Source organism: Carcharhinus amblyrhynchos, chromosome 14 (assembly GCF_965287045.1).
Source record: "Carcharhinus amblyrhynchos chromosome 14, sCarAmb.v2.hapA, whole genome shotgun sequence".
NCBI lineage: Eukaryota > Metazoa > Chordata > Chondrichthyes > Carcharhiniformes > Carcharhinidae > Carcharhinus > Carcharhinus amblyrhynchos.
In genome coordinates this window covers 23,995,793-24,008,647 of record NC_137337.1, presented here as the reverse complement: position 1 = coordinate 24,008,647, position 12,855 = coordinate 23,995,793, and the positions used below count along the sequence as shown (strand labels likewise).

The 12,855-nt window shown below is 40.7% G+C and overlaps 1 protein-coding gene across 1 annotated transcript in view; it reads left to right on the top strand.

Annotated features, from left to right (window-relative positions):
* The window catches only part of lrrc9 (leucine rich repeat containing 9), a 152,667-nt gene extending 150,920 nt beyond the window's left edge, over positions 1-1,747 (top strand). The window contains exon 33 of the mRNA XM_080202432.1: positions 1,453-1,747. Within this exon, the coding sequence (XP_080058558.1) occupies positions 1,453-1,492 (40 nt within the window). The 3' untranslated portion in view covers positions 1,493-1,747. The remainder of the gene's footprint in view (positions 1-1,452) is intronic.
* The last annotated feature ends 11,108 nt before the right edge of the window (positions 1,748-12,855 follow it).

The window sequence follows — 12,855 nt, the reverse complement described above, 5'->3', positions numbered from 1 at the left end:
AAAGTCTGCAGAGAGATCTAGATAGGCTGAGCGAGTGGGCGAGGACCTGGCAGATGGAGTATACTGTTAGCAAGTGTGAGGTTATCCACTTTGGCAGAGATAATAGTAGGAGGGATTATTATTTAAAAGGCGAAAAGCTGCAGCATGCTATGGTGCAGAGGGACCTGGGGGTCCTTGTGCATGAGTCGCAAAAACCCAGTCTGCAGGTGCAGCAGGTGATCAAGAAGGCGAATGGAATGTTGGCCTTTATAGCGAGGGGGATAGAATATAAAATTAGGGAGGTCTTGCTGCAACTGTACAGGATACTGGTGAGGCCGCAGCTGGAGTACTGTGTGCAGTTTTGGTCGCCGCACTTGCAGAAGGATATATAGGCCTTGGAGGGAGTGCAGAGGAGGTTCGCTAGGCTGATACCGGAAATGAGGGGGTTGGACTATGGAGAGAGACTAAATAGACTAGGACTGTACTCGTTGGAGTTTAGAAGGATGAGGGGGGATCTTATAGAGACGTATAAGATAATGGAGGGGATGGATAGGGTAGAGGCAGAGAGATTCTTCCCGCTTAGAAAGGATAGCAGGACTAGAGGACACAGCCTTGAGATAAGGGGGTGGCAATTTAGATTAGAGTTGAGGAGGAACTTCTTCACTCAAAGGGTGGTGAATCTCTGGAATCCTCTGCCCGTTGAAGTGGTGGAGGCTACCTCGCTAAATATGTTTAAGTCACGGGTAGGTAGGGTTTTGATAGACAGGGGAATTAAGGGTTATGGGGAGAATGCAGGAAAGTGGAACTGATCCACTTCAGATCAGCCATGATCTTATTGAATGGCGGGGCAGGCTCAAAGGGCTAGATGGCCTACTCCTGCTCCTATTTCTTATGTTCTTATGTTCAAACAAGATACATTTATCTTTGTGTAAAATTTAACCTCCACAGATTATGAAATCCTATGATTAATTAATTTTTCTAAAAGAATTAGTTTGATTTGATTGTGCGTAGTCAAAACATGTAGTTCAAAGTTGGTGAATTAAATGGTAATACAATATGTGCTAATTAAAACAATTATATTTTAAATAAAATTAAAGTTTTTTTCAAACTTGGAATATTATGAAACGTTTTAAATCTTCAACAAAGTTTGGTTTGAAATGTTTACTTCTATATAATCCATTGGCATATTTATTAGATACGTAAGGTTATACAACTACGTTAGAACAGATGCAGCATTTTTATTTAATCCCACATTGCTATTAATTTTAAAAGGGACTAATTAAAGTCAACTGTTGAAAAATTAGTTAAACGTTTTTGAAGATCCATTCCTTTAATTAAATTATGTGAATATTCAAGTTCTGCCAGTTCACCCTTAATTATGTTTTAATGATAAAACAATATGAAAATTGAACAGCTGATTTTTTTTAATTTGTGAAAAGTGAAACTGATTGCTGATGAAAAGATTTCTTCCAGGGTACACAACAGTGGTGCTTCAAAGCCATCTCAAATGTGAAGAGTCTGAGGGAAAGTGATACCATCAGCTATATACTCCTTTTGGAAGAGGGAGATGAACAACTTTGCAGACAGCTTTGTCTTGGTTCATGAAATACCTACTCAGGCATTTTCTTTCAACTACATTTCTAAGGATTAGTTATTTTCTCCTTCAAAATAACATTGTATTATTTTGTAAACAGTTCATAAACCTATTTAAATATGGTAGTTGGTTTATTTATTCTAACATTACTTGTCAGTTTTCTTAACATTCAGATATGCATCTTGGATGAGTTGACTATTATGTAATGTCTAAGTTTAAAGAATTTTCACTAAAATAAAGTTGATACATACCATGACCCCCCCCCCCCCCCCTCAGATGTAAAGGTATTTGAGATTAATGTATTTATTATGCCAATAAATGCCATCTGTTGTGTGCATTTGTACAGTTCTTAACAAGACCTGGCAATTAAAAGGTATTTTATGAGAATTTAGATGACATAAATAACTTTCATCTATGACGAAAAATTTGATTGCACTTGACATGGAAAGTGCAAGTACTTCTTTGACTTTCAGAATTCAATCCAGAATTAAAATACATTTGAATCACATTTTATAATGAGCAATGATAAGTCATGCTGAGCTAACCACTCAGAATTGTGTGTAAGATACTCAATTAAAACTGCTTTAGTTGACCATTAAAATTTTGAATCATGATGAAAATTTAAAGCAAATATGAAATGCATTATTTTCATTTGTTACTACATGTATAGATAACTAACGTTTGTGTTGAAATAGTTTCAGTAAACATTTACAGTTCTGTATTCTTGCTAACACTTAAGAATCATTAACCAATAATTGATATTGCCCAATATAGTCTAGTACATAGCTTGCATTATGTACTTGCATTCTCAAATGTATTATTTTAAATGCCCTGTAAATGTAATCCTGTTTTAATAAAGGTGTACAGAGATGGCTTTAAAGTTGTTTTTTTTAAATGATAGTTTAAAGTAAGCTTTTAATCATAATTTATTTTGTATGTTGTCAAGTATGTCTTGACTATGTTAAAAACATTAATCCATTTTCTTCCGAAATATTGCAAAAACTTGTGTGTAAATACTATATTTTTGTATCCCCAATTTGTATTTCTGTTGCAAGTTGTTCCACATTAACAGAGTAAACTTTATTGAACTTCAGTACAAAATTGAAACTGTCTATTATCCTTTACCTCCTATCGTGATCTTTCAACTTTAGTACTGAATTACACACATTGAATGTTGTAATTTCAAACAGTACCACAAGAAGCCCTCATTGTCCAGTCCGATGTGCCCTGTTCAGTGGATCATGTTTACCGTATTACCTACATCCAATAGCATTTCTACCATATCAGTTTTATAATTCCCTTTCTTTCGAAGCTTATTTTGAAATGTAAGAAATATTACTTAATAGTATATTTAAACCAAAGCATGACGTGAGTTGCTATTTTTTAAATTACTCTGCAGCATCTAATGTGCAGGTGGAAAGTCACATAAGAGCACAGTACAATAAAAAATCTTTTAGTCGCAAAATGTATTTGGAATGAATGCATTTGCAATCAATAAAATGTTTCAATAATCCAGTACTAGACCATTTTGCCATCCCTCCAATTAGTTAAAATATTGTTTCCATTACTGTTCATGGTGCTTTTGTTTCCAACATTCAATGTAGACCTTCAGCTAATTTTGTAAAATGCATAGATCAAACAGCAGTTAATTTGAAGTAATGAGTTTCTTGTTCATTTTTAAGCAAATGAGCCTCTGTTTTTATACTACACTATATCGCAGTTATTTCAGCTCAAGGTGAGAACTGCAGTATTTGAAATGAAATTATAAAATGACAAAACTGTAAAATGCTGCAAATAAATATGAAATCATCAAATGTAATATGTCATGCATAATGGAAAACTATCTGTTCATATGAAATCAAAAGAGAAACCAGTAAATACCCCACAGATCAATTATTATCCATAAAGTAAAAACAGACTGTGGTGTTTTAGGAATATATCACTTCATCAGATGAATAGCTATAGAAAGTCTCTGGTGTGTGTCTGTAAGGGTCCTATGTGAAATGGGTCTGCACATTCTCTGTCTAGTTCCTTATCGGCATGTTGTCCCTAATTGGGCACCAAATGACAACCTCACTTAACAGTTCACAACATTGCTTTGTGGCAGCTGTGGGTAAAATCCTGTATTAGCAAATGCTGTTAGGAAGTTGGGGGCAGAGTAGAGGAAATTGTACTCTGCTTTTCAATCCCTGATCTGTGATTGCTTGATGCTGACAGTCACTGCCTAAAATAACGAAAATTTAATTCCCCAGCACGAACATCACCACCTCCATGAGCCCAAAAACATATTTCAAAAATTCAGTAAGTGCAGCCACAGCAAATGTCTGGTGTTTTGTCATTAATTTGATACTATTTTGTAATGCATATGATTTTATTAACCTTAAGTAAATAAAAACTAATGCCAACTGTATATTGTTTGAAGATACCAGAAGGAACTTGTGCATAACTGTAGTTTCAAATTGAACCTGGTGTAAATGAAAGTAGAGATTCAGAAATATCACACAAACATCTTTGCTAGTTTTATTTGTTAAAAATTTTTAAATTCTCCATTTCAGTTTTAATTTTGGCATTTGTAACCACAAAAACATTAATGTAACTTTCACCAGGCAGAAAACTGGGGATGAAAAAAGTATGATTGAATGGCAGAGCAGACTCGATGGGCCGAGTAGCCTAATTCTATCTTATGGTCATTTGGTTTTAATTTGTTTGAGAAGAAATTAACATAACTTTTCTTTTTATGCCTCACCGAAAGAGCGTAAGTGTTGATAAAAATGCTATTTGCATAAAAGTAATGAAATATTAATTGTGCTGTTAGAATTGCGCCAACATGCAATGCAACAGTGATGGTTTGAGGTTTCTGGCGTGCTTAATACAAAAGACTTGCAGCATAACTTAATGGGATAGAAAATGACAGATTGACTTCTCTATAGAACAGAACACAATTTCAGTAATCTTTTTAGCCTCCTTGCTACACTAATTTTAAGAAAATCCTTGCTTTGTATTTTTAATACTAGGTGCAATTTTCTTTCTTCTTGCAAGGGGTATTTTTCAAAGATTATGTACGTTTCATTGAAAACATTATCACCAATTATCCATCATCATGTTGCAATAATTTATTGATATATTGGAAGAATTTACTTAATTGAGTGTGCTCTGGCTTGGATATGATTTAAATGATCACTAATTGAAATGTAACCCTGTTAGCTAAATTTCTTATTGGCTTTCAAAAACAAAAAAAAACCATTGTGATGACCATGAGACCATGCTGGCAAGTGGAAATGCCTTTAGGCCCCAGGGATTGATGGACAAGGCTAGGCATTGCCTCCTGCTACCAAGGGGGTCATGCCAAGGAAGCTCTGGCAACGGGAGTTACTGTCTTTCACTGGGGGGTGGATTCACCTTGTATGGTGGTTGTGCGGAGGAGGCGGGGTGAAGAGAAGAGAACTCTCATGCCTACAAGGAGATGGGGGAAGAGGGAGAGCCCTGTGCCTGCGAATGGGGAAGGGGAGAAAAACAGTAGAGAGGGGAACAGCCCCCATGTCTGCGAGCGGAGTGTTACCCAGATGTTGGCATTGTGTTTGGGGGGTGGGGGGGAAGGGTTGCTAATCTCCATGGAGGGGATCGTGACCTCTGCGGGGGAGAAAATGATTTAAATTAAACTTTGAGGTTGGGGCACCATTTCCCAGCTTGCCGGCAGGTTTACACAGCCCTCCAGCTAGTTCTGTGATCCGTGTCAGTGCTGTTAAATCAGGTGAGGAAAGGCATCAGTGAAGCTCGTGAGTTTCAGACTGCTTTTCCCACCTGATCCAACGCTCTGCAATTTTGGGAAAATTGCAACCATTGTGTACATATAAAAGTGATAACAGTTTTGATGCCTGATTTTATTTGAGATAAGACAGCATGCAATGTCTGGGAACGTGGTTTCCTTGGTCCAGATGTCTAAATGGCCTGTGCGAATAAATAGATCCTGTAGAACTTCATTAAAACAGGCCTTTACAAGATGGCATGATGGCACAGTGGTTAGCACTGCTGCCTGACAGCGCCAGGGACCTGGGTTCGATTCCCAGCTTGGGTCACTGTCTGTGTGAAGTTTGCACATTCTCCCCGTGTGTGTGTGGGTTTACTTTGGGTGTTCCGGTTTCCTCCCACATTCCAAAGATGTACAGGTTAGGTGGATTGGCCATGTTAAATTGCCCCTTAGTGTCAGAGAGACTAGCTGGGACAAATGTATGAGGTTATGGGGATAGAGCCTGGGTGGGATTATGGTCAGTGCAGACTTGATGTACTGAATGGCCTCTTTCTGCACTGTGGGGATTCTATGATTTATCAATTGCGTTTTTGTCGATCAGCATAGCACATCAAACCTGTGCCGATATGTATTTTCTATTCCTGTGATTCTAAGAAGTAGTCATGTGATGAGCTGGTGTCCCAGAAATCAGCATAAAATCATATTGGGTTGACATTCTTTGGTTATTTGACTATTGCCTGTAACTAAAGTTAATTGTAAATAATTATCACAGTTAAACTTTCCTAAACCCCCTTTATTATGTTTTCTCCAAATACAGGCTACAGATGCCCTCCCATAAACTTTACCATCCCATCTGCAGTTCAGTACAGATCCAGACAAGCCCACAGACAACAACCATGAAAATGGCCTACATAACAAACTGTTCATCAATCCCTATGAACTCATGTCCTTTGCGCCTCCCTGGATCAGGAGTACAAAATGTATGCCATGCATAGCCCTGTAACGTGACCTGCTAAATCCCATGACTGTCTCTTCTCTATCAGTCTTGTCTGTGAGGCCCACAAAGCCTGAGTACATTCTGTACCCTCTTAGTCCTGACTGGGAACCCAAGCACTGCTTCCAGTCTCTCACTCTGACCTGATGATCCCAGACCAAGGACCTTGACTTTCAATGAGATCTTATTATCTTCATGACTGAATACTACATTATCCCCCTTCTCCTAACCTCTCCCTCTCCCCCTTATGAGTCTCAGAGCAACCCATCCCTCTTGTGCCACACTAACACCACCTTCCCATATTCCTATTCCAGAGTCTACAAGCAACTTTCCCATTTAAATGTTGTATCCCATTCACCCCCTTGTTTGTCAGTGTCTCAGTTTCCCTTGTCAGGCTCCAGCTTCCCAGCCCTGGGCCTCCCCTCTGCCTGACATCATTCCCCCTCCTCCTCCAAACGTTCATGTCCCTCTGCTTTCCATTGATCTCCTCTTCCACAACATCCTTCAATGCTTTCTTGTCCCTTTGACTCCATGTGCTCCCCCTCCCCAATGTGTAGCAATGCCTTCCTGCCCCTTAGCCCTGTGTGTGTCTGTTATGTTATCTTTCAACATCCCCACCTCCCCAACTGTGACGGTACCCACCAGGAGCAGTGCTACCCTAGATCCCCATCACGGAGATATTCCACTGTCATCGCAATAAGACCGCAACTGTGCTGTGTTCAGATAGTCTATGAATGAAGCATTCGCTCAGAGTCGCAGGCAAAGTGAGGTCTGACAGTTGTGTGCCACCCTTTTTCAAATGTGCTTCAGACTGGTGCAATTTCTCATTGATATGTCGCAGGATTGGAAGACAACATGTGATTCCGGCAAGCAGCAGATTTAATGAGCATTTATGAGATAGTAATGAATGCACACCATTAGACAGTAGAATACCTGAACCTGCCATTAGCCTGCCATCAGCAGAATTGCAAACTGTTACCACGTCAGCAGGATTCTGGATTTTTGGCTCCTCCTGAACTCTCCACTGCCACCTATCACAAAACCCACCGCAGGCAGGACGTTCACAATGGCTAAGGCACTAATCACACCCAGCCAGTCTGTACTTGCAAAATTCAAAACACACAGTCCAACATTAGATGTGATTTTGTGATCAGACAACGTTTGCTAAACAATCCTGAATGTTTGAAGAATTACAATTATCAGACATAAGAACTGCAAACAAACAGGCTCGGCTGCAACAGAGAGGCTCCTGTCAGGGGTTAACCTGCCAAACATGTCAGTACTGAAACCAAGTCGATACCATGTAAAGAATTGGGATATTACCATCTCAAAGACATAAAGTGTCCATCAGATAATTCAACTAAAGAAACTGACACCAGGAGGCCCAGACAACAACCAACATATAAATGACATCAACAACAGCTATGGAGAAATTGACTTTATTGTATGACATGCATGAATCAAATTGAGAGTCAGAGACGTCACATCTGAATAGAGTACATTGGAAGCAACATAGCAATGAATGGGTTTGTTTGGACTAAGGCAGGAACCAGTCTAAAGATTAAAAAGATGCTAAGCACTGCCCACTAAACAAAATATCTGCAGGAAACATGCTTTGGTATTTTTAATAAAATTTGTAATAAAAAGGCCAAGACTATAAGGTCTGGCAGTCAGTCAGAAGAGGAATCAGGACAAGTCACTTTGACACAGGTCCACTTTCAACATCAGACAGGACTGGCCATGTTGGAGATTGAAAGTGTTTTCAGCCATATCGTGGTGGCATTGGGTTGAGGCTTTAGGGCTATGGTTGCCAAGGAGGGTCAGGAACTGTATACCTGATTTGTGGGCCTAGAGCTCGCACTGGAGCAACCAACTGGGCAGGGAGTTGTAAATTTCAGCCAAATCCAAAGGTTAGGAACTAAATCCTGAGAGAATTCAAGTTGGACCAACTAAGATTTAGGGCAGAAATGTGAAGTTTTGCTTGTGGTTTTTCAGTGGAGGCTTTTGTTAATAGGTTGTGGTTTTGGGTGTTATGTGGCGTCATTACACTAGTTTAGATCTCTTGTAGTAGGGAGATTAGGAGTGTTTTTCTGTTAATAAACACATTTGCAGTTGAGCATAAACCACTGTAGTCCATGTAAGCTATCCTTTATAAAAATCCTAAAGTCAAGAACTGACAGTAAGGGTAAATGTGTGTGCCCCAGGTCTGGTTTCCCATTTGCACACCCATCACTGCTTCCAAAGTCTTTCCCCTCCAACTACTTCAGGCAGGTGACATTTCGGAAACTCTTAAATAAGGTCCTGGTTTTAAAATAGCCTTGTGTCAATAGGCCATGTGTGCTCCTGCATCCTGCCCACCCCAAATTAAAATCAGGGCTTGAATCTCCAAATTTCACTGTCCTTGATAACAGCCAATATTTTGGGATGACCCTCAAATCTTCTTCTTTTCCTTCTTTGTTTCCTTTTGCTCTGTTACTTGCAATTTTACCAATGACTGCCAGATATTCTAGTTTCTTGCTCTGAGGTACATGCCCAAAGAACTGTAATAGCTTCTTAGTGTTATCTCAAGGTTCTTTGTGTGCCTGCTTTTAACAAAACTTCCACATTAGCAGCATATGTTGTCCAATGAGTCCTCAATCGAATGTGCCAGAAACCATGTCCAGAACAGGCTCCTGACCCAGGAGCTTGTGAAATCATGTGCACGACAAGACAGCAGGTACCCAACCCAAAAACGCCGCATAAGCGTAAGACACTATGGACAGTGGACACAGACTACCTGGATCCACTACAGTTTGCCTATCGCTGCAACAGTTCCACACCAGGTGCCATTACCCTGGCCCTACATTCAATCCTGAAACATCTAGGTTACAAAGACACCTGTGTCAGACTCGTATTTATCAACCACATGTCAGGCTTTAACATCATTATTCCAGCAAGACTCATCTCCAAACTTCATGGCTGGGACTTGGCTCCTCTGTAACTGAATCTTAGACTTCCTAACCCATTGACCACCATCAGTAAGGATAGGCAACAATACCTTCTCCATGATCATCCTCAACACATGTCCTCCACAAAGCTGTAACCTCAGCCCCCATTATATTCCTTGTACACCTATGAACGTGTGGCCAAATTCCCCTCCCTTTCAAATTTGCTGACAACATCACTGCTGTGGGTCGGATCTCAAATAATGACGAGCCAAGCACAGGAAAGAAATAGAGAATCTGGTGAGCTGGTGCGACAACAATAATTTCTCCCTCAATGTCAACAAAACGAAGGAGATAGTCATCGACTTTAGGAAGCATAGTGGAGGGCATGCCCCTGTCAACATCAATGTGGACAAAGTAGAAATGGTCTAGAGTTTCAAGTTTTTAGATGTTCAGATCACCAACAACCTGTCCTGCTCTTTCCACACTGACACTATAGTTAAGAAAGCTACCAACGCCTCTACTTGCTCAGGAGACTAATGTCTGCTATAACTCCCACCAACTTCTACAGATGCACCATTGAAAGCATTCTTTCTGGTCATATCACAGCTTCATATGGCCCGTGCCCTGTCCAAGACCGCAAGAAACTACAAAGACTTGTGACCGAAGCCCAGTCCATCACGCAAACCAGCCTCCCAGCCACTGACATTGTCTACACTTCCCATTACCTCGGAAAAGCAGCCAGCATAATTAAGGATCCCACGCACCCCAATCATATTCTCTTCCACCTTCTTTCGTCGGGAAAAAGGTACAAAAGTCTGAGGACACACACCAACTGACAGCTTCTTCCCTGCTGCCATCAGACTTTTGAATGGGCCTACCTTGCAATAAGTTAATCTTTCTTTACACTCTAGCTATGGATGTAACATTACATTCTCTTCTTTCCTTCTCTAAGTATAGTATGTTTTGTCTGTTTAGTGTGCAAGAACCAATACCTTTCACTACACTAATACATATGACAATAATAAATCAAATCAAGTCACAAGTCCCAATCTCATTGTGCATGCATGCAACGTTAAGGTCAGCAGGCACAAGCAGGGCTTTGAAATCGGTCATCCATCAATTAAGCCCATTAAGAAGGCAATTGATGGTGATTTTACACGGCTGATCAGTGGGAGCACTGGCTACATTTACCAATCAAGCACTGCCCTTGTGGGGGGCAGTCAGGCACTGGTGTGCCTTTGCACCCAGATGGCGACCTTCTGCCTTCAGACCCTGCAGCTATACCTTCATGTTGAGACCCCTCCTGGATGGTGTGCCTTGGCAACGTATTTCTTCCACCAGGTTTACGGCCCAAATTATGACATGCAGCTCCTGTGTGTAGACTTGGGGGGGGGGGGGGGGGGGGGGGTGGGCGCGAGGGGGGTGGGGGTGTCCTATGTACACTTCAAAACTCCTTGCAGGCATTGCCCATCTTTTACCTGGACCTTCTCAAAGTCTGGAACACGGTCGCCTCGCACCACAGCTGCCCCCTGTCTGGAGTAACGGCTGTTCAGATACACTGAGGGAGAATTTAGCATGCCCAATGCTTTTAACCAGCACGTCTTTCGGACTGTGGGAGGAAACCAGAGCACCCGGAGGAAACCCATGCAGACATGGGCAGACTCCACACTGATAGTGACCCAAGCCAGGAATCGAACTCAGGTCTCTGGCGCTGTGAGGCAGCAGTGCCAACCATTGTGCCACCATGCTGCCTAGCTATTAAAAATAGAGTGCAATGTCCCAAGATCTTTTCAATCTTTACAGTGAAATTATCATGAGACATCAATCAGAGTTGCCAAGAATTTTAGTAGGTGGACAGAATACAAATCATGAGATATGTGATGACAGATACCAATTTCAGTCTTCTAATCTCCTTCGTTCCAATTTTGCTATCATTCATCCCTTCAATACATTATGGCCTGACCAATTTTATTTGTTAACAAGAAAGAGATTGAAAAACAATAAGACTTTTATGCAGTCAGAATATAATGAAATCACAGCCATTATGTGAAAATTACTATTGTGCTGGTCTGTAGGAGTGCCTTTTATTGAAGTTGATGATAGTCTTGATTACCGCTCTGATGCATCACGAAATCAACAAACAGAAGAGGCAATTTAATGTGTTGAAAATTCTGTTTTGCCTTCATTTTGCTGAAATGCAAGTGTTTTCAAACACAGATAAGCTAATTCACTGTGACCTTTCTGTTTTGTGAAGTGTGTGGTGGAGAGATCAATCAGCCCTGATAGTGCATTCTTGTGGCTACAAGAAACAAAACAAGTCAATGAAGATGGTTTGATGAGTTCAAGTTATAAAGAATGACCTGAAATGTTGTGTTTTAGAGATGAGGAACATTTGCTGAAAGAGGCTATGAAAGAGAACAAGAAGCCAAAAATAAATAAATATACAGTCAGATCAAGAAATTCCTAAGTTTTGAATAAAATCAAGTAAACAGAAGACCAAACCCCAGAAATCAATGTTTGCTGAAGGCATATTGCAATAAAATTAGTTTTATTTTAAAGCAGGAAAGAAGATGATAAATATGCAGGTTATACAAACAATATTCAAATAACATCATATTTTAGTATGTATTTTGGAAGGTTGTAGAGTGTACAACAGTTAAAATTTTAGACCTGTGAACAGACTTTTATATATTTATAGTTGGATATATCTATGTGTCGAAGGAAAACAATGCACAATGAAAACACATAATAGACTTATTTTAAGTTGCCTTTTGAAACCATAAGCAGTATACAGCAGCTATGCTTTAGGGAAGATGTTTGCATAGGTTCACTGCAAGTGAAGGATGACAAAATAGATTTTATATACCAGAGTGTACCCTATGAAGAAATTGGGTAGATTGGCCATGTTAAATTGCCCCTTAGTTTTCAAAGCAGTTTAGGCAAGTTTAAGTAACCATGGATTTGCCATGGGTTATGGGTATAGGGTGCAGAGATGGGTCTGGGTAAGACCCATCTCCGCGCCCTATACCCATATAGGCCCCCGAAAAATGATCTGGAGGTGGGGCAGGCTGTTAACGCGCAAATAAGTGCAGTGTGCAGGAATGGGGCGGCTGTAATTATGGGGGATTTCAATCTGCATATTGATTGGTCGACCCATGTTGGACGCGGTGGGCTCGGGAAGGAGTTCTTGGAATGCTGCCGGGGTAGTTTCCTTGAACAGTGTGTGTTGGAGCCGACAAGGGAGCGAGCTATCTTGGATCTGGTGTTATGTAATGAGGCGGGTAGAATCAGGGACCTTGCGGTGAAGGATCCTCTTGGGGAGAGTGATCATTGTATGGTGGAGTTTCTGGTGCAGATGGAGGAGGACAAAGTGGGTTCCCGGACACGTGTCCTTTGTTTGAACAGAGGGGGGTACGGTAGGATGAGAGAGGAATTGGCGAATGTGGACTGGGGGAGCACGTTGGAAGGTAGGTCTGCTGAGGAGCAGTGGAGGATTTTTAAGGAGATCTTTCTTGGTGCTCTGCAGAAATTTATTCCAATGGTCAAAAAGGACCGTAGGAGGAGAAGTAATAGGCCGTGGATAACGAGGGAGGTGAAGGAAAGTGTTAAATTA